The sequence below is a fragment of the Capra hircus genome, chromosome 7 (genome assembly GCF_001704415.2).
Source record: "Capra hircus breed San Clemente chromosome 7, ASM170441v1, whole genome shotgun sequence".
Taxonomy (NCBI): Eukaryota; Metazoa; Chordata; class Mammalia; order Artiodactyla; family Bovidae; genus Capra; species Capra hircus.
In genome coordinates, this window is record NC_030814.1 from 48,099,384 (window position 1) to 48,121,047 (window position 21,664).

The 21,664-nt window shown below is 52.8% G+C and overlaps 2 protein-coding genes across 5 annotated transcripts in view; one reads left to right on the forward strand and one right to left on the reverse strand.

Annotated features, from left to right (window-relative positions):
* TNIP1 (TNFAIP3 interacting protein 1) overlaps window positions 1–12,405 on the forward strand; it is a 44,775-nt gene extending 32,370 nt beyond the window's left edge. For 3 of the 4 annotated variants that reach the window (XM_018050136.1, XM_018050137.1, XM_018050140.1), the window contains 10 exons: window positions 32–121; window positions 1,761–1,826; window positions 1,988–2,119; window positions 4,400–4,528; window positions 6,891–7,019; window positions 8,288–8,413; window positions 8,910–8,975; window positions 9,626–9,817; window positions 10,609–10,699; window positions 11,908–12,405. In XM_018050136.1, the coding sequence (XP_017905625.1) occupies window positions 32–121; window positions 1,761–1,826; window positions 1,988–2,119; window positions 4,400–4,528; window positions 6,891–7,019; window positions 8,288–8,413; window positions 8,910–8,975; window positions 9,626–9,817; window positions 10,609–10,699; window positions 11,908–11,942 (1,056 nt within the window). In that variant the 3' untranslated portion in view covers window positions 11,943–12,405. The remainder of the gene's footprint in view (window positions 1–31; window positions 122–1,760; window positions 1,827–1,987; window positions 2,120–4,399; window positions 4,529–6,890; window positions 7,020–8,287; window positions 8,414–8,909; window positions 8,976–9,625; window positions 9,818–10,608; window positions 10,700–11,907) is intronic. The other variant, XM_018050139.1, reaches the window with a different exon arrangement.
* Window positions 12,951–21,139, reverse strand: GPX3 (glutathione peroxidase 3). The gene is made up of 5 exons (XM_005683183.3): window positions 20,971–21,139; window positions 16,276–16,429; window positions 14,953–15,070; window positions 14,413–14,512; window positions 12,951–13,990 (listed from the first exon to the last, which is right to left on the reverse strand). The coding sequence occupies exons 1-5, from the start codon at window positions 21,055–21,057 to the stop codon at window positions 13,769–13,771; spliced, it is 681 nt and encodes a 226-aa protein (XP_005683240.2). The 5' UTR covers window positions 21,058–21,139; the 3' UTR covers window positions 12,951–13,768.

The window sequence follows — 21,664 nt, forward strand, 5'->3', positions numbered from 1 at the left end:
CTGCTGCAGGCGCCTCTGTGTTCCTCCGCAGGCTGGTGTGACGGCAAGTAAAACCCCAGAGGTGGGGCCCCTGGGTGCGGCTGAGAAGAAGGTGAGGATGCTGGAGCAGCAGCGCACAGAGGTAGGTGGCTGGAGGGGGTGCTGGGGGCCAGGGAGGATCCTTCCCCACTTCCGGGGCCTGCAGCACAAAGGTCCTTCCTGGCCCCTGTCTCTGACTGGCCTCTGTGATGAGCTGTCGTGGTGGCCACTGAACCATCTGCCAAGGATGAGGCACACTGCCTTGCCCTGGGCTCTTGTCTTCTGATCAGTCCCCCTGCCCATAGGAGTCACTCTGAGGACATGGCCTTCAGGGCGTGGCCCACCGTTGTTGAGGGGGGTTTAGTTTAGAAAGGCTCCCATGGTGAACCCTGAGTGGTGGCAAGAGGTGGTGATAGGAGGCAAGTGCAGCATCAGCAATGGGGAGCCTATCACCTGTCACCACACAGCTGGTTCAGGAAGGGTCTGTCACAGAAGGAGAGACCCCTCACCTGCTTGTAGCACTGCTCCCAATCAGCCGAGAGTCTCCAGAAATTGAGGCTCTTCCCTCGTGTCTCATGCGTATTCCATCCCTGATGTTTCTGGACCAGAGGTGGGAGCCTAATCTTCTCCACTGACTGAGCCGCTCCTCTCCACGCAGCTCAGGTTCTTGTCCAATCCCTGGGCCTCTCTGCCCTCCCTCATCCTCCAGCACATTTAAAAGTTAGGCTCCACTGGTCTTTTGTTTAGGTGCATATTCAGTTTTCTTTCTGTATTGCTGTAAGGTATATATATATTTTTATTACAAAGATAATATTAAAAAATACTCATTATGAAAAGATGGAGCGTCTCACCTCCTGGAAATGACCACAGTTTAGAACAGTTCTTTGCATATTCCTGAATTTTGTCTGTATACTTACTAATGTATGATGTTTGTAAAAACGATGTCAAAATACCACATTGCAGATTGCTTTTTTCCTTTCTTAAAATTGGCTATATCTTTGAGGGTATTTATTATATTTATATATAAAAGCATACTCTGTGATTCTTTAATTCTGAGTACTTTTTATCATATTTTAATGCTTTTGGAATTGGAAAGGATGCCCTTTCCACTGTTTTATTAATTTAACAATGTTGGATTGTTTTCCTTCACGGAAGAATTGTTGATATATCAAAATTATGGCAAGTAATTAGTGTCATCTCAGAACACAGGCGATGTATCAGGCTCCCAGCTTTCTGAGTAGCTGTGCAGTGCTCCAGTTTCTGTTTAATTCTATCATTTCCTTAACCTACTTCTGATGCTCAGGTTTGCCTCGATCCTTTTTTTTGCAATATAAACATTGTTGAGATGATCACTAATACACATATTTTTTACACACTTGTGCAAGTGCTTCTTTTGGCTACATCTTTCAGAGTGGAATTATTTGGTTAAAGAGAACTTGAAGTTAATACATAGTCCCGAATTGCCCTCTGCATGGGTGTGGGTCCCATAATTCTATACCAGAATTATGTACTGTTTCTGTGTCTTGGTGTTAGTCTTGCTTTCCTGGTGAGGGTAAAATGTGGCAGTTGATAAAGCTGACTCACTTTGAGGAAAGGTTGTGAGAAGCTCGGGATCAAGGCAGCGTGTGGACCCACCACCCACACATGCTGCACGATGCACCTATGAAGCTGGTGGTGGTGGCGTTGGCTCTCTTTGGTCCTCCTCTGCTTGTCTCCTGCTAACCCCAGTCTCTCCCCCGCAGCTGCTGGAAGTGAACAAGCAATGGGACCAGCATTTCCGGTCCATGAAACAACAGTACGAGCAGAAGGTATTGTGGGGGTGATGGGAACTCCAGGCCGCGCCCCTGCTTCTCCGCTAGGCTCTCAGGGCATCCTCGGCGCCGTGCGTGCTGCTTCTCTCGCTGCAGCGTTGGACGGTGGGTGTCCACCCTGGCCCTCACACGCTCCCTCTCTCTGCCTCTGCTCCCAGATCACGGAGCTGCGACAGAAGCTGGCAGACCTGCAGAAGCAGGTGACCGACCTGGAGGCCGAGCGGGAGCAGAAGCAGCGCGACTTTGACCGCAAGCTGCTCCTGGCCAAGTCCAAGATAGAAATGGAGGAGGCAAGTATGACTGTGGGTCTCGCAAACTCAGCTCCAGAGGCCTGCTCTCCTCTCCCCATCGCCAGGAGCTGGGGGTGGGAGTCGGGAGACCCGGTTCCCTCTCTGACTCCGGTACTCAAGGGCTGTGTGGCCTGAGGCAAAAGCGCTTTCCTGAGCTCTCCCTCAGTTTCCCACCTGAAAATCGAGATTGGACTAGGTATGTTTTTCATTTTTTTCTTTTTTCATACGGAGAGCTTTTTGTTAAAGTCTCATGGTCTAGGGAACTGTACAGGGAAGCACAAAATGTGAAAAGATTCCCCAGGCCTGCTCTAGTACACCTGATGGGGTGGGTACTGGGGAACCTGCCCAGTGGTGATGGTTGTTGTCGGGGAGGGCTCCAGCATTAGAGCTTCCTTTAGTCCTTCATCCGGTCACTGTTCAACAGCGGTGCACCAGGCACAGCGCTGGGTACATAGTCAGCAGTGAACGGCCAACCCCGCCCTGGGGGAAGAGACATAGAACACCTAATTACAGAAGTAAATGAGTAGATGTGTGTTAACACAACACAGCAGGTGCAGGGAGAGAACATGAAGGGAGATCAGGTCCATTCAGGGTGTGTGTGCAAGGGAGCAGGAACAGGTCCCCTGAAGAAGGAGCATCTGACCAGTGTGTGTGTGACTGACACCAGCCAAGGCCCTGATCATGGGGCATCTTCAGGAGGAAAGGCCATTGACCCCCAGGCTCCCTGGAGATTTTAAATCGCCATGTTTTCACCTTCATGAGAACTAGGCAGAGGCTGCTTTTGCCTGACTTAGAAATGGCCATTTCCAACATGGTTTGCATTTCAGAGTTCCCTCCTGTCAGCAGGGGCCTTCTCCGAGCAGTCAGCCTGCCCTGGTGACTGCCCCGTCCCTGGGGATGTGTGTTACGGAGGACACTGCCAGTCTTTTCTCATGAGAGCACAGTCACAGCTGGGGCAGGCAGCCTGGCCCTGGCTCCCGTCAGTGGGTGGGCTAGGTTCCTGGTATCTGACGCTCTTCTCAGTCAGCTGGGGGAAAGGTGGAATTTTCAGAACAAAGCTTCTGTGGCCCTGTGGATAGGGACACGGGGCCATAGAGGCCGTGCGGACCCAGAGCCTCTTACATGGGAGTCTGTAACAATTCCCACAAGATCCAGCCAAGGCTGCTCTCTGTCATCGCCGGCTGAAAGCATCTCACCAGCTAGTTTGTAGAATATTGACATGTTCACACAACAGTTACAGTTGGGAGTTTCCCCAGACCATCTCTCCTTACCACCCCACCCCCCAGTTCCAGGCCCTCCCCAGTGGTCATCACTGTTTCCATTTGGATGTATTTTTCCAGGCCTCCAGCACACATAAACACACAGAAATAGTTTCATGTGGGTATGCCTGGCCTTTGCACCATACTGCCCTCTTCTATTTTAAACCCTCCCCTTGGCTTGCAAGGGGACAAAGAGCACCAGAGTTAGGAGACCTGGATTCTTGTCTAGCTCTAGCTCACCGTGTAGTCTTGGATAAGTCACCTTGGGATAGTCCTATAAAGGGGCTAGGACTTGATGCTCTCTGAGGGCCTTTCCAGCTGTGACTGTGGTAAAGAACCTGGATTGTTCCATAGTATGTATGGAAGCAGGGCTTCCACCTTAAAGCCTTCCCTGGTTTCTTTTCGGCAGGAGTGTTCTTTCTTTAACCTCACAGAGCTTTATTTCTCTGTGGAGGACCCCTTTCCGCCTCATGCTGTGTTTATCTCTTTGAAGGTCTTTTCTCCGCTAGACTTAGAGACTGTAAGAGCTGAGAGGTCCTTTGGAGACTGTCAATCACATCACTTTCTGTGCATTGTAGAAGACCCCTGTGTGAGCCTGGTAGAAACTGTGGCTTTTCTCTCTATAAACTGCAGTCAAAATTTTGCACTCGGTGTGGGGGCTCACAGACCTCCTGCAGCCCACCTGTGACCCTGTTATGAACCCCTTATCCATGGTGGATAGATGAGCTTAGACCAGAGAAGGCTGTGTCAGTGCCCGAGGGCTCACCTCGCTGTTGGAGAAGGTGGTGATGGAACCCGGGGCCTTCCACTCAACTGGGCTGCCCTGTCCTTGAGGACAGGACCATGTGGACGTGACTGCTCTCACAGGGGTGCCTTGCACAGGGCATTGTGCATGAGCATCGTGGGGCTGTGGAGTGAGAGCAAGGGAGGGAGGTGCGGTCACCTGGGGATGAGGCGGGCGGTCAGGGGGTCCAGGCCTCCTGCAGAGGCTCCCTGCTCACCAGCCCTGTGTCCCCTGCAGACCGACAGGGAGCATCTGACAGCAGAGGCCAAGGAGCTGCGCCAGAAGGTCAAGTATCTGCAGGACCAGCTGAGCCCACTCACCCGGCAGCGGGAGTACCAGGAAAAGGAGATCCAGCGGCTCAACAAGGTGGGTGCAGCTAAGGTCTGGGGGTGGGCAGGGCTTCCCAGAGCCCTGCTGCAGAGCCCACCCCATGGCAGGTACCCTCAACCCTCAGCTCAGGAGGGGTGACTCCTGGGTCAGGGTAAGGGTGCTGAGGGCCTGGGTGCTGCCTCAGGGTTTCTACTGCCTCTGCCCTGCTCCCCGCATGCTGAATGCCTGGCTGGATGAGCTGGGCAGGCCCTGGGATGTGCTGTCTGCTCACGCAGTGCTACCCACTCATCGTTCAGGTTTAGCTCTAACACCGCTTCCCAGGAAGGCCTTCCTGAGTCTCCTTCGAGTTTCCCTGTTCTATAGCTAAAGCACCAGCAGCTTCTTTCAAACCCTTCTGGCATTTTCTTGTGATTACTTACTGACAGCCACCCTCCCATCCAATGTTGGAAGGTGTGCGTCTTCACCAGGGCACATACCCCCGGTGCCTGGCACCAAGCATGTGTTCAGGAAAAACTGAAGGGAGTGGATGAGCTCTGGCCTGAGTTCCTACCCTCAAGAAGGGGGATCCAGGGAGACATGGCCTGGGGCAGGGGTGGGGCTAGGGCTAGGGGAGCCCAGGTAAAGGGATCCCTCTGCTCTGAGCCAATGTGAGGGCCAGTGGGCTGGGCTAGGGGATGGTTCTAGTCCCAGTTATAGCCCCTATAACCTATCCGGGTCTCAGTTTTGCCACCTGAACCCTGGCTGGAATCATGCTAGCCCTGCCCACCTTCTAGTGCAGGGGTTAAAGGAGTGAGCTGATGGAGAGGCTTTGAAAGGAAACTTTCTTGAAGGCTCAGATTTTCTTCCTCTTCTGTCTGCCTGCTGTTTCTGCTCATAGCAGACTCTGTTGTGAGTTTGTATTCACTGGGTCCCAGCCCTGCTGGGGTGACTCTGCTTGGTTTTGGTGTTGGATAAGCATTGATGATGCCAAGTGTGGGGCTTTGGGACTTGTTCTTATTGAAAAGAATGATCTATCCCAAGCTAGGGGACTTGGGGCTCTAAATCCAGGCAGAACGTTCTATGGTTGTAGAGGTGACCCAGGCAGGATCACTGCCCTCCAGTTTTCTGCGCTGTAGCTGGGGACAGAAACTTGTAAGGATGACTAACGCAAGCCTCTTCCTGTCCCTGGACCTCAGTCTGCTCATCAGAAAAATGGGACAGATGGAGGGGGAGGTGCAGTCATAGCCTTCCTTTGAGCATTCTGAATTTACGCTTTAAATATATGTACATCAATTTGATTTTCTTTGCCTGTACCATGTCTTAGTTGCAGCATGCAGGATCTGTAATTGTGGCATATGAACTCTGAGTTGCAGCATGTAGGATCTAGTTTCCTGACTAGGGATCAAACCCAGGCCCCCTGCATTGGGAGCTTGGAGTCTTAGCTGCTGGACCAGGAAAGCCCCTTGAATTCACTCTCGGCTCTGCAGTCTCCTCTTGTTTCTGGGGCAGTCCAGGAGACAGGGAGGGGCCTGAGTCCGAGCTGGGCAAGGTTTCCCCAGGATCCAGGGAGGCACTGTGAGCAGTGCTGTCACAGGGCCAGCAGAGGCCCTGCCGCCCAGGTGGTGATGAGGATGGCCAGTCTTGAGGGGTGTTCCAAAGTTCTCAAGCAACATGTTAACAGGGTGCAAGGAGAAAACCAGTTAATGAATAACTTTCAAGAGAATGTGAGCACACAATTTATGCAAGGAAAAGTATTCTGTGAAGGTAGTAAAACAGAGCTTTTACAAAAAATCTCAAAATATTATTTGGTGATGTTTCAGCCCATTTTCAGGGTTGGAAAGGTAAAAATTAATTACATCAAAATGAAAATCCAGGCTAATCTAACTACAGAAGATCTGGGGATGGAAGGGTTGGCTTGGTGGGAATAGGTTATGGAAGCTGGAGAATCTCTGGGCAGGTCCAGGAGATTTAGCTTCTTCCTCCAAAGGACTTCGTATTCTTTCTAGGTCTGGGTGCTAAGAATTGAGCCACTTATCCTCAGGGAAAGGGAGATTTCTCCCTTCTACATGAAGACCACAGTTTAGGCTGCTGGTTAAGAGCACATACTGGCCTTGAATACCTGCTTTGCCACTTACTAGCTGTCTGACTTTGGACAAATCCCTTCAGGTCTCTGAACCTCAGTTTTCACATCCATGAAATGAGTGAAGGTCATAGTTTTTCTTCATAGGACTATGGAGAAGATTCAGTAAAATGATGTGCATATAGTGTTCATCTATAAGATGGCATTTATTAAATAGTGGTGGTTATTATTATTATCCTTATCATGATCGGGGTCTTTCAGTGGGCCTGACCCTTTCAATGGGACCTGACTTCCCAGGGCTTCTGCTGACAGGCCCATCTCCTTTCTTCCTGATTCTAGGCCCTGGAGGAAGCACTGAGCATTCAGGCCTCCCCGTCCTCTCCAACAGCATTCGGGAGCCCAGAAGGAGCTGGAGGCCTGCTAAGGAAACAGGAGCTGCTCACGCAGAACGAATTGCTGAAACAGCAGGTGAGTTTGAGGGGAACGGGTTAGGTAGGTGGTGCCCAGTGGGAGTTGGAGCAACCCTGAGGGCCTAGGACGGACCTTGTGTCATGCAAGCTGTAATCTGCAGTCCACTGTCTTCCCATCGGCCAGGACTCCTGTCTGGTGTAGGTTTATCCTTGCTGGCAGTATATCCCTATCTAGGTCATTCCTCTACCACTGTCATGTTTTACACATTTCTATGCCCCAGCTCTGCTATTATTTCCCTATATTTCGAAAGCAAAATTTTTTAAATTTATGTTTTAAAAATGAACTGCTACTGGAGTTTATTTGATTTACTATGTCCTGTTAATTTCTGTTGTACAGAAAAGTGAATCAGTTATACATATACATATACCCACTCTTTTTTAGGCTCATTTCCCATATAGGTCATTGTGTAGTATTACGTAGAGTTCCCTGTGCTGTATAGTAGATCCTTATTAGTTATCTATATGTTTAAATAAACTCAATAAATATATTTAAAAGGGAACTTTAGATTTCTCCTGCAAATGGGAAAACCGTTTATTATTTGTCATAATTAGAAAGTAACTATAAGCAATAAATACAGTAAAGGCAAAACTGTGTTGTTAAAGTCTAGCTAGATACTTCTGCCTGATCATGGCTTTGTGCTTGAGTCCTCTGTCCCTTTATTTAAGGCTTTGGTTCTCGCACATGCTTCTGTGCTCTTTGCTGCCGTGCTTCGGATCCTTCTAAATCGTCCCGAGCCTGGTCAGCTTCTCACTGATCTGCAGTGAGGATGTGAAACTGCAGACAGGGCCCCGCCCGCCCCTTCCCTGCCAGGGCACCAGCCCCCACCCCAGAGCCTCGGGCAGAGTTTTGTAGGCCCCCTGCTCTTGGCACCAGGAGGCCTGAACTCCAGTCCTCCACTCAGACTGTTTCTGTGGCCTCCACCTCTCTGTGGGTCTTGGCAGAATGGAAGAATGGAACTAGTTTTGATGGCTGTTGACCAGTTTTGTGTTTTTTAGCCATGGATCCTTTTTTCCAATAAAGCCCTAGGTTGAAGCCCAAAATATAAGATCAAGGGACCCAGAACTACTCTGTTTGTAGTTGGGGTTGGGGCCAGAGGTACACCTATTCCTCTCCCCATGGGCATTTTCAAGACAGGGTAAAACCAGCTCTGCTGTCTGACTCCTATCAGAGGCCCAGGATTCTGGGTCTGAGCAGGTCTGAGCCCCCACTCAGAGCTGTCCCTCCTCCCTCACCCCCTTCTCCCTTCCCCTCCACCTCCCCTTTAGGTGAAGATCTTTGAGGAGGACTTCCAGAGGGAGCGTAGCGACCGGGAGCGCATGAATGAAGAGAAGGAAGAGCTGAAGAAGCAGGTGGAGAAACTGCAAGCCCAGGTCACCCTGTCCCACGCCCAGGTGAGAAGAGCAGGACCCAGGAGCGGGCAGCTGGCTGTGCCCAGGGGGAGGGCGCATGGATTGGAGGGCCCTGGCGATTCTCCTTCCAGCTCTGCTGATACATTTCTGTGGCCCTCAGAGAGTCCTCTCCCTTCTCTACTTCTCCTAGCCCTGATTTTCCACAATCGGTTTTGATGCCTTTAAAGAGCATAAGTAGGAATTAGCTCTGAGCCATCCGCTCTTTCCCACACTGAAGCTAACAGGTATGAATGCAGTGAGGCTCCTGCAGCCGTCCTGACCTGTGTTCAGACTGCCCATGGCGAGCGGGCCTTACCCGCAGTCCCCGGCCTGGGCCGTGCTCTGCCCCCCAGGGCCCTTTCCCACCACTGGGCCAGGCAGGACAGCCCAGAGTGGCGGCCTCGTGCATTGGCCAGTCCACCCTGCTTAGGCCCTGGACCCAGGCCTGGCCAGGAAGTGCCTCTGCTGACAGGCTTCTCTCCCTCCCTCTCTCTCTCAGCTAAAAGCCTTCAAAGATGAGGAAAAGGCGAAAGATGCCCTGAGGCAGCAGAAGAGGAAAGCAAAGGTGAGGTGGCTTGAGGGAGGAGGCAGCCCCTACCGCATTTTACCTCCTCCAGGGAGCCGCAGTCTGATGCGGGAGGCACTGGTTGCTCAGGCGTCCAGCTAACTAGTGAGGCCCCAGGTGGCACAGTGGGGAAGAATCCGGCTGCCAATGCAGGAGACACAAGAGACTCGGGTTTGATCCCGGGTCGGGAAGATCCCCTGGAGAAGGAAATGGCAACCTGATCCAGTATTCTTGCCTGGAAAATTCCATGGACGGAGGAGCCTGGGCCACAGTCCACGGGGTCACAAAGAGTCGGACACGATTGAGTGACCGAGCACACACACGCCCAGCAGATGACAGAATGAATTATGAGCTCGACTACACGTCAGGCCCTCTGTCCCTTTATTCAAGGTGTGATGCTAAGTGCTTTACAGTCAAAACAAAAAGCGCAGCTGGAGCATTTAGAACAGTACATGGTAAAGAACCAGTGCCCAGGGCACACCAGCTGTCCTCATGGTTGGTATTCTGGGCCCGTGTGCAGCCTTCCATGGCCACATGCCAGCCTTCGGAGAACTGAGACTCTAAGAGGAGAATGGGAGATGGGATGAATGTCACTGGGGTGGCCCATGCAGCCTGTCACAGACCAGAGCCAGATGCCACCTTTCTTGCAGACCTCGGCAGACCGCTACCACCTGGAGCCCCACCCGGAACACCTCTGCGGGGCCTGCCCCTACGCCTACCCGCCCATGCCCCCCATTGGGCCGCACCCCGGCTTTGAGGACTGGTCCCAGATCCGCTACCCCCCACCCCCCACGGCCATGGAGCACCCGCCCCCACTTCCCAACTCACGCCTCTTCCGTCTGGTGAGTCCATGCCCCCTCCCTCACTCCAGGACACACACACAGGCCAGCCAGACACATGCCAAGGGCAAGGTCAACGGAGAGGGTCAGAAGCTGCATCCTTGGCCCCTTGGGAACAGACTGGTGTGCAGCCTACCATCCCCGGGGCAGGACCTTCCAGCTCAGGGCTGCTCAAGGGCCCTGGTATGGGACAGAAAAGGCTGGGTAAGGGAGCAGGGCCAGCAGGCGGGCTCTCTCCGGCCAGCCAGGCCAGGAGTTTGACCTTTTCCGTGACCTCCACATGTCACCAGGTATAAAGTCTTCACCATGCATTCTCTCCCTTTGCTTTTTCTTCTCTTTTCCTTCTCAGTTTCCTTTTTCTGTTTTCCTCCCTTTTTCTCCTTATCATTCTGTCTCCAGAGTTTCTGACCCCTTTCTCATTCTCTTCAGTGCCCCTGCCACAGCCCCTCAGGCATCTCTCAACCTGGTCAGTGCCAGCTGCCCCCCATCCCATCCGCTTCTCCCCCATCTTCTCCCCCATAACCATTCCTTACATGCATCTTTAAACCCTGGAGTGTACTGTGCGACTATAGCGCCTTGGATTCAAATCAAAGCTTGACCACTTGCCAAGCTGGATGACCCTTGACAAGTTACTCCACCCCATTTGAGCCTCAGTTTGCCAACCTGTAAAATGGGGTTGGTAACCTGGGTTGTTGTAAGGATTCAGTTATAGTTGATTAATATGAACTTAGTACTGTTCTGGCACAGTAGCTGCTACTATGGTTATTGATTACTAAACACCAGTTTTGTTGCAGCCAGAATACACCTGGCGGATGCCCTTTGGAGGGGTACGTAATCAGAGCTCCCAAGTGATGGACTTACCTACGGCCAGGCCTACAGAACCAGGTGAGTGTGACCCCTGGTAATGGGCCTTGGTTTATAAAAAGATAATTTTTTAATCTGCCAGGATTGTCCCAATTTGGGGGCAGTCTTGCTACCTTCTGATCTCAGTGGAGGAGAGGTGCAGGTTTCTCAAATAGTGTTGAGAAGAAAGGGGTGGTGACTGCATCATGAAGGAGTTGAAACCATTCCTTCCACTGATTATAGTTTAATGTTCTAAGTGCCATGCTCTGTGTAAGATGCTGGGGAGGAGGCCAAGACCAGTGCAAAGGTCTTGATGGGAGGGAGTGAAGAACTGTGGCTGACTTGAGGATTGACAGAAGTCTGGCTTGGCTGGAGCCAGGAACAAGATGGAGAAGAGAGGCAGACAAGGCAAGGTCAGGGAGGTTGGTAGGTCGCACCACAAGGGCCTTGTAAGCCCCAGCAGGACGGCTGGTCTTTATCCTAAGGATAGCCTGCAGGCCTTGGACATTTTAAAATGGTCTGTTTGCTGGTTGCGAAAGGACTCTGGGCCCTTAGTCTCTCCCTTGCTTTCTGTGAGGCTTTTATGGGGCCTTGCCTGTGGGGGCTTCTGGAAACAGAATTGCAACTAGTGGGAGCCATGGGGAGGCCAAGTCCGTCTCAGCACAAAGAGGAGTTTTCTAAAGGTTGCAGCTGTGCAGAAATGAATCCTGCCATGCCTGGTGGTCGAGGGCCCCTCTGCAATAGTGTGGACAGAGGCTGCAGGGCAACTCGGAGGGGGTGTGGTTTGGAGGATCTCGTGGTTGGGAGGAGGAGGCGTTGAGCTGGTCAGGCACTTTCTCATGTCTCCCCGTGGAGCCCTAGGGGTTCTGTGGAGCCATAGGAGTCTGCTTTGATGAGTGCAGAGGGTGGCCAAACGGGCAGGACTGTCCCTTCTCCCAGAACTACTCCATTTCTGGCATCTGGAACCAGACTGACTGGGTGCCAACACTTCCTAGACCTGGGACCTTGAGCAAGTTTTTAAAAACTCCCCTGTGCCCCATTTCTCTCCCCCATAAAGTGGTAATAATCTGCCTGCTTCCTAGGTTTGGGCAAGGATTCAATGACGTACCTAAGGTGCTTCGACCAGGGCCTGGCACTCATTAACACCCAGCAACCCTGGTTTTTTTCCTCACTCTTACTGTATTCACTTCCATAGGACTTTGAAAGCTACTGTACTACCTCATCTTTAAATCCTAAATTTGTTTATTTAGAGTCCACCAAAAATGACCGTGAAGGACCTCAGTGAAACCAGTCCCCTGCTCCACCTTCGTCTCACAGAGCCAGCTGACTTCAGATTACTGGCAAGCTAGAGGCCACAGGCTCTGTGTGGCCAGAGCTGCAGCCACTCCGGAGGCTGAGATGGATGGCCAGCTTGGGCCCTGGCCCCGACCTGGACGGTCTGCAGACTGGAGAGGCTCCATCCAGAAGGCGTCCATCTGGGCCTCTCCTTTGGAGTGACTGGGAAAAGCCTACTATTGTGCTCCTGAGTGGAGAGAGGTGCCGTCAGCCTGGACCTGCTGTCCTCTGTGGACACTGCTGGCGGATGCCGATCTCCAGTCGAGAGACCTCCATCGGCCGAGGGGCCCCAGCCTGGAGCCACCAGGCCCTCAGCTGGAGCCTTGTGGTGTGGAGGCCTGGACTGGGGTGGTTCTTGATCCCTGGACAGCTGTTTGCACAAATCTTGGACATAAATCCAAGCTAGAGATGAGCATTTTGTGACCGGATTTCTTTTATGCCCTGGCTAATGTGCTCCTCCTTGTCAACCAGCGTGCTTCTTTCCTGGCCCCTCTTCCCTCTGTGCCCTTTTCCTCCCAGATGCACCCCCCCATCCACCCCCATAAGAGCACCACCATTACTCCTGGCAGGCATCCCCTGGGATCCTGCTCAGAGCTTCTGTGAGGGTGGAGCATCCAGGAGCTGGGGGCCAGGCGGCCTGAGTTTACACTCCAGTCCTGCCCCTCACTTGTCAGGAGACATTGGGCAACGCCTGGCCCTTCTGTGAGCCTTAGTTTCCTCATCTGTCAAATGGAACACCTCATCTCCGTGCTAGCTGCCTTGGAGAGAACTGTGGGGTGACAGTAGATGTGAGCTGGTTTTATAGACTCCAAATGCTGAGTGAGGAAGCAGAGCGGGCCTAGGTGGAAACCAAAAAGCAAGGCCCTGGAGCCCTCCGTTCATTCCTTCCCGCCACCTCCAGCTTTCCTGCCCCCGCGCTGGGGCAGCCCCATGGAAGAAGCACGACAGTAGGCTCAGCTGCTGCAGAAAGGCCTTTACTAGGCAGACAGGGGTGAGCCTCATGCCAGCAGGTCAGGGTGAGGGGAGAGGACACACCCCCCGAGGGAGTGGGGTGGCATCCCTGGCCGGGGGCCTCAGCCTGAATGCACTAAAGGCTGGCCCCTCAGACAGGCTCAAGGGAGGTCCGCCCACGCAGGCTTCGGGCCCCTCCTTCATGGCGATGCCGCCCCCTGACACGGGGAGCGTGGCCCCTGCTCTCACGTCTGCCTTGGCGACTCTCAGGGAACGCTGTGGGGGTGGTGGGGTGGGGGACAGGGGAGGGCCCTCAGGAAGGAGCGAGGCTGTGTGGTGGAGAAGGAGGGGGTCAGGCAGCGCGGTGGACCCAGAAACTTCCGGGCACTTCTGGATGGTGTTTGGAGGCTGTGAGAGATGCCAGCCCGGTAGGGTGAGGTCCTGGTTAAAGCAGAACAATTGAATCTAGAGCTGGGTTTTCAGTTTGGACTCAGCTGAAAGTGGATGGTTATCACTGGAACAGAGAACTAGAAGGAAAGGGAAGTTCCTCTCTGGCATTCTTCACGGCACACAGCTGTTGCCACATATGCATTTGTGCAGGTTGACACGTGTGGCCCTGTACTCGTGTGTACACACGCCTGTAGGCATGTGTGCAAACGCCCATGTGCAGAGCAGTACAGACACAAACGTTCATCTCAGGCTGGGGCCTTGTGTAACAGTAAAGAGTCTAGCATGGGAGTGTGGCATAGTTGGAGAAATGGGTTCCTTCCTGAACAGAGCCCTCCCTAGCCCGTGTGGTGGACATGGAGGGGGGGTGGGCCTCAGTTACTTCCCCTTGGCCTCCAGGACTGCCCGCCGCCGCATGTAGGTCAGGATGTCCATCTTGACAGAGTTGACCGTGGTGCGGTGGTACCAGCGCATGATGGGGATGCCGTCTGGCCCCACCAGGAACTTCTCAAAGTTCCACCGGATGTCATGGACCTTCATGGGTTCCCAGAAAAGGCGGCCGGGTGAGCCTAGGAGCTCCGAGGTAGGAGGACAGGAGTTCTGGAGCAGAGACGAGAGAAGTATTAACTCTGCTTGGGGCCCTTCCCACTCTGTAATCCCTCCTCCTTCCCAGGACTTTTCGGGGGAAGGAGAATAGCCCGGCACTGAGAAAAGAGTACCAGGTTGGAAGTTAGAAAACTGAATCCCAGCACCAGCTTTGGTTTTAGCAGATTGTGAGACCCTAAGCCTGTCCCTTCTGGGGCCTATCTTAAAATGAGTTGATGAGCCCCTAGGGTCTACAAAGCCCTCTAGTTGGAATAATAATCAGATGCCAGGAAACTCCCCAAGAGCCCCGGAACAAAGGAGGGTGGCACAGGCCTTGTCTATGTGGCCTGGGGCCAGGAGCGGCTGCAGCCCCGTCCAGAGCCAGCATCAGCCAGGCAGAGAGGCTCGTCAGCAGTGTGGCTTGGCTGTGTACTCACCTTCAGGAATGTGTAGAACTTCTGCTCTTTCTCCCCGTTCACATCGCCTTTCTCAAACAGCTGGAAGTTGGGGGTGAAGCCCCCACCCGGTCGAACATACCTAAGGAATATTTTTGTGTGGGTCCCAGGGACATGGGCTCAGAAATAAGAGGAGGGGACAGAACTGGGGAAGGGGGGGTGGGAATCGGGATTTTATGCTATGATGGGCAGTGGGAGCCAGTGACTGTTAAATGGGCACAGGTATAATGTGGGTCAGCAGTCTTCCTTCAATTTGGTAACTGCTCAATAACCCCTGCCCTCAACCTGTCCTCCCCTTACCCCAACGTGGCTGACTGCCATCATCCCTGACCCTGTCTCTCCTGGTACCTCTTCCACTTGTTCCACTAAACAGAGTTCCTGCAAGGAGAGAGTAGTTCTTGGTGGCTGATAAATATCCCTCGTGAGTAGGGGCCAGCATAAAAGATGCCTGGAGCCTGGGCCGGGGCGCGGTGGGAGGGACGTGCTGGAGGAGCTTTCTCAGGACACTGAGTCAGTACTCACTTGAGGGTGGCTAGGATCTCCGAGTTCTCTCCTGGTTCTTGTTTTCCAAATTGGTTGCAGGGGAAGCCCAGAATGACCAGACCGAATGGTTCAAGCTCTTCCTGCAGTGCATTCAGTTCTGGAACAGGGAGAGAGCAGAGATGGGGATAGCCTGGTGAGGAGTCCCACCTCCCGTGTACCATCCACCTGCCTGCCCCATTGTATAGCTGAAATCACTGAGGCCTGATGGGAAGGGACTTGCCCAAGATAACCCATTGAGTGTGGCATTGCTGGCATTCAAGCCCCATCCTATGGAGTCCAACCTGGATGGGTTGGAGGTCTGGGGGAGAAGAGAGCAATGTGCTTTCTCAAATTAATAATCAGACACCCACTGCCTAAAGCTACCACCTGGGCCTGTAGGGTGGGGGCTCCTTCAGGACTGTCAGGAGTGAGTGTCTTGGAGTGAGAACCATCCATCTCTGGGCAGAAGGCAGATGACGTCCCTGGGGTGGGATGGAGCCCTCACACCCCGCCTATACTCTGGGTATTCAGGGGCCCAGGGGAGAGCCTGGCCCAGCTCTCACCCCGCTCAGTGCCTCCTGGCCTCTGGTGCAGCATCCATGGTCACCCACCTCTTGCCCAAACACACTCTGCTCTATTCCAAGGGCTACATGGAAGCATTCTAGATGGAGCGCTCACAACCCACTGGGCCATCCAGTTCACTGTCATTGTACTTCCAGGAATCTGCCCATGACTCTCAGGCAGAACATTCTAAGTTAGATTGCCCTTGCTTCCCTCCCACACCCCCAAAGCATTTTCTGGTGGGTGCTGTCAGATGCCTTTGGCTTGCCTGTCCCCTGGCTTTTGACTCTGACCCAGCTAAGGAGAAGTAGAGGGCACCAGGGATCATGAAACCTGGTTCTGTCATTAACACACAAACTCTGGGAACTCAGGCCAGGGGCCAAGAGAAGCACTGAGGCAGATGGGCTGAGGACAGGGGAGAATTTCTCAGCAAGAGGAACCTACTGTTCTTACTCCAATGAAAGGAAGTTCCAGGCACAAACCCAATCTCTTCCATCCTTCTTCTTTTAGGGCAATTGAGATACTCAGGGATGAAGGATAACTGAGAATCTTCTAGAACATATTTGTAGGGGATCAGACCTCAGGTTATATAATTATTTTCACAGAACCACGGAACACAGTAGGATTCAGGTACAGGGTTTAAAATGTCATCATGACCATCACCCCCATTCTCCTTGCACCAGAAAAGCTCCTGTGATTGGAATGTGCCCAACTAGCAGAAACAGCCCCAAACACAGCAGGGGAAGAGCGGGTGGCTCTTACCAACATACTGGCCCGTCAGGCCTCAGTAGCTGGCCACGTTGACGAAGAGGATGTATTTGCCAGCATACCGCTTAAAGGGGATGTACTCCTCCCCATCGATGGTGAGGGCCCCATACTCATAGATGGTGCCGCCCACACCAGCATGGCAGTCTGTCTGCAAGAGACCAGCACCAGGAAGCGGTTAGAGCCTGAAGGGAACTCAGACACCACCATTTTCAAGATACCAGGGAGTGGCGGAACACTTTCGCCCACGTGGTCTTGACTTGCCCAAGAATTCAAACTGGACTAGAACTGAAGTCTCCTAATTCATTGTACAAGATAATATTAAAAGCATTGAATAAGCTGGTGAGTGCTATGGAAACTTGGAGAAATAACTATGGTCATTACTTCTGCATCACTTGTCAGTTTAGACAGCCACCAGGCAGGCTGTGAGGGAGACTACCCCCGTGCCGGTGTAATTGGATGGGATGGTGGAGACTGGGAAGCTGTTAGAATAACGCAGGCAAGTGGTGATGAGAGCCAGAAGTAGATGGTCGTGAAGGAAGAGCTGAAATTTCCTCAGAAATGAGGAAATATCAGTGTGGAAAATGGTGATTCAGACGTTTCCAATCTGGAGAACTGGAAAGCTGAGGCTGTTGTTCAGAAATAGGGAAGTAGGATGGGGGCCAGGAATGGGGCCAGGCCTGCTGGGAGGATTAAATGGCATGGTCAGGATAAAGACCAGTGCCTGGCATAGATCCGATGTTCCCTGCGTTGAGCAGTGTGGCAATGACCTTAAGGCCTTCCTCTTTGCCCAGTTGCCTCTCTACAGTCCGCCTCCAGACTAGTAGAGTCAGTGAACAATGGGCTGTGAGTTGGGGAACCAGCTCTGCCTCTAACTCCCTGTGTGGTCTTGGACTTGCCCTTTTTCTTCTCTGGGCCTCAGTTTCCTCATTTATAAAGTGAGAACCTTGAACTGGACCAGCTGTTCTGAATCACGATGGCTTGACAGTATTGCTTTCGGTGGGAGAAGAGGGAACAGATGACTGCCAGCTGAATTTACATCCACCCCACCCCCCACCCTATCCTCATCTCATCTCTACCATTTTTTGATGCAGAATACAAAAATCTGGGTTTACTCTTGAGAGAGCATCACGGCATCACTACCACAATTAGCAGGTGGGCTGGCAGTCCTGGCCTGGACATCTGAGGAGAGGCGGGAAGACAATAAAACTGAATGCAAGCTAGCATTATAGACTAGAGACAGGTGGTTGGAGTTAAGAGAAGCAAATTCACGCACTCTGTTCTGGCCAGTCCTGGAAGACTGGCTGTTAAGGTGAGGTGCACCTGGGCCCAACCGAGTGAAGAAAGCCGTCTGGGCTGGTAGGGCGTAGCCCTGGGGGGGGTTTAAGAAAGCCACTCTGTCTTGGAGACTCTGTAGGCCTGCTGAGCTGGGGGAGCTGGACTCCTTCCACATGGCCATCCCCTGACTGCTGCAAGCGATCTTCTTGGCTCGGGTACGAATTCCCTGCTTCACGTGAGTCTAATATTCCATGCCCCGTGACTTCTGGTGGGTGCCAGAGGCAGGCCTGAGACCTAAGCTTGACATTCCTCCAGCCCCTGGGCCTCTTGGGCCCCAGCTGGGGTCAGCTCCAGCTCCAAACGCAAACAGCCAGGACACAACAAACACACCCTAGCCAGGCCTCCTGCCTGCCTCTCCACTCTGCCCTGGCCCAAAAACAAACTGTGAAATGGGGAGGAAAAAAAAAGCCAAGAGGTTGTCTAAATAAGAGAAGCTTGAAAACAGCGGGAGGTTCAGCTTTTAAGCCCATTTTCAGGGTGGGGTGGGGCAAGGGGAATCTCCCCTCATTAGAGTTGAGTCTTGCTGGCTGTGTGTCCCTGAGCAAGTCACTTTCAATCTGAGTTTCCATCTGTTGATGGGTGAGGGAAAAACCACCTGTCTCCCAAAATGGCTGTGGGAATTTGCTAGTAGATTAAAACCATCTTGAAAGCCTCTTGGAAAGAAACCCAGCCCCCGTCCCCTCATCAAGCGGTAGGGTAAAGGGTCCTGACGTTGCTGTGTTTCTGTGAAGAAGACTTGGGTGTTCCCCAGTCGGTATGAGGAAGCTGATGCACTGGGCAGAGTATTTCCAGGAAAAGGGACCTGTGACAAAGCCTCCTGCTTTCTACTGGGCCTGCAATGCTGGTGCTGTGGGTTCAGACTGAGAGGGGTCGGAGAGTAACAATGGTAGGGGAAAGAGTTACAGCCTGCTCTCAGTACTGAGCATGCGCCCCACCTCCTTATAGGCCCCGCCCCTCCTCTTGTGGGTCCCTGGAGTCCCAGAACCCTGCACCTTAACCAGGAGGTCAGAGGAGATGGAGGTGGGGGGTGGGGAGGTTACCTCAATCCTCCCACAATTGCATAAGACAGGAGAGTTCAGACGGCTTGAGAGTGGGAGGGGAGACCCTGCCAGGACCCCGGCTGGCTTGCATTGCTGGTCCTGTGTCTCTCTCCTCACTCATCTTACCACTCCCAACAGTGTGAAGGTATGAGAGGAGAGCTGGACTGGGGGCAGGAGACCTGAGTTCTAGGCCTGGCCGGGCCTCCCGTGCGACTACATGTGACTATCCTGTCCCTTCTCTGGGGCTCTGGCTCCTTGATTATAAGAAGGGGTCAGATTCAAGGCTGTCTAGAGGGCTCTTCAGCTCTGACTGTCAGCCGGTGGTTCCTTCATTCTATCTGCCTGATTTAGTCACCTAGAAACCAGCGGTTACTAGGAGCCCACACACGTCAGCAGCTGTTATTCTCTTTAGCCTCTGTGAAGTCCTTTTGTAGGGGAAGGACAGGGAGCCTGGGCAGCCTTAAGATGGACTGGAGAGGGGACAGCGAGGAAAGGCTTTGTTCCCCAGCCCCTCCCTTTGAAATGGGTGGAGGCAAATATTCCTCTGGGGCTGTTGCCTTTTGTCCATCCTTTCCTCCACTTGCCCCTGGGCCCCTGCCTTGGCCCTGGAGCTAGGGGTAAGATAAGTAGTGATTGAGTCCTAGAAATGGAGGCTATGAGATTTCAACCCTCTCAAGACCTGGGAGGAAAGATGGGGCAGGACCAGATTGTCATTGGCTAGCAAATCCTAACTGGTTGCATCTGATATGATCACACCCCACTCTAAGGCTTTTCTAGCCCATACCCATCCTGTTTTCTCTGAATCCATCTATTCCTCCCCAGAGTTCTACAGAGAACACATGACTATGATGAGCTATTCATAGGATCCATGTTCTTACCTCCACCTTCTTGAAACAGGGCCCCATCTTCCCGTCTCTGCTTCTCCCCAAACTGAGGTTATAGGACTGACTCCATGATGCTGCCCTACCCATGGCCTGCCCTCACTTCAGTACCATACCCTAATATCGAAACTCAGACCCATCCCTGCCCAGGAAAATACCTTCTGAATTGGAGATTATGAACAAGACTGGATACAAAGCCAGAGGCTAGGAGGAAGTGGCCCCATAACCATCCAGTCTCTAGGCTGACTCCCAGGAGAGGCAGACCGATTAGAATTTAGGCTGAGGACAGGACAAGATAGAAACAAGCAGAAGTAGCCTCTTAATGGGCTTCCTGAACAATAGATAGGATTATGGAAATAGAATTGTGGAGTCATAAGATCTTAGAATGGAAGATTTGAGAAACAACAGAAGCCCAAAGCTTCTTCATTTTATACAGGTGAGGGGTGTGTGTCGGTGTGTGTGTGTGTGTGTGTGTGTGTGTGTGTGTGTGTGTGTGTGTTGGTGTGTGTGTGTATTGGGAGGCTGGAAACAAAAATCTCTTTGGGTCTATGCCTGGCTCCTGACTCCCCACCCCAGGGAAGAGGAGAGGTCTAAGCATGTCAGGTCACCCCTGCTCCTGACCTCAGAATCCCCACTCTAGCTAAGGACCACACACTCTACTGAGGGTAGACTCAGGCTCAAGAGAATTCTGACTCTCCTATGGACCTGGCAGGCCAATAAGGGCTGTGGCTGGTGGGTACTGAGGTTGCCCCCAAATAGGAAACCCTTCAGAGAATGATGCGTGGATTTTTCAGCTTCTCCAAGCTTTGCAGCTTCTCCTCTGAAGTCATCAGCCTCTTTGTGCCCTGTGCTCTCACCTCCAGCGGATGGAGAAACTGAGGCCCGCAAAGGATGAGAGGTCTAGTCAGTGTCCTGGGCATTCTTTGCTGCCAGCCCAGAGCTCGTTCTGTCAGCCTCTTTTACCAGTGTCCCAGAATCCTACCTGCATTTATGCTTGGGCTATTTGGGCACCACATATTGCCTGCCATTCTCCCTGGGAACTCTGCAGCCACCCAGACCCCGAGTCTCCAGGCCATTTTCTGGGCCCCTACCCTCTTCAGGGTCTGCTGGAAGGGAAGGGTCTCAGAAACAGACGGTGGTTTGGATGTAGCAAGGCGGCCCGGAAGTAGTGGTGGGGTAGAAAGTGTGAACTCTGGAGAGACAAACCTTCCTCCCTCATTCATTCCGCCCACCAGGAGCACCCAGGTCTCCAGCGGATGAAACTGCGAAGAGTCTGACGACAGTCTGAGTGCGCCAAAGACGGAGGCAGCGGGAGTTAAGGGCGTCTCTCGCACCTAGGTGTCACCCTTCTAGAGGGAAGCCCTCACCGAGAGATGGTGACACCTGCGGGCTGTATTCTTTCCCCTGGCCCCCCACCCCCGAGGCTCACTCACCTTCGACTTCTCCTGTCCCTGGCTCGGGGGAATGAAGCCGGCCAGGAGCAGGGAGAGAAGGCAGGATGCCCGGAGGAGCCGGGCCATGATGGGCTGGGGACGCGTCTCGGCTCGCCGCAGACGCTGTCTGATCCTGGGCCACGGTCCGTCTGAGGTGTCGTCTGCTTTCATCCACCTTTCAAGCCCTCAGCAATGACCAATCCGCTGCCGGGCCGGAGTCTCTGTAGCCAATTGCAAGGCGCCTGGCATTTCAGGGGCGGGCATGACTTCCCCTCCGCTTCCCCCGCTGGGCGACAATGACATAAGCAAGTGTGGGCCGAGAGATGGGCGCCAGGTGCTTGTGAACCCTTGAGGCAGCCCCCTCTTCTTTCGACTCCAAAGTGCTGGAAGTGGCAAGCACCGTGTCCTCAGCCCAGCCAGAGAAGGGGCTTAAAAAGCACCGAAGAATTGATGGAACTTCCCCTGGTGTTCCGTTTCCGCCTGCCTCCAATCTGGTAGAAGGGATATTAAAGACTTAAAATGTCAGCAAGATCTGGAGTGAGACCTCCGGGAATATTTACTCTATGTAGGCTTAGTGCTTAAAAAGCAACGAGTTGACTGCTCTAGAATTTTTGAATGCAGCCCCGTTCCCTAGAAGAACATTGGGATTCCTCAGCTGGTTTGAGAGCAGAAAATACATTTACTCCCTGTATAG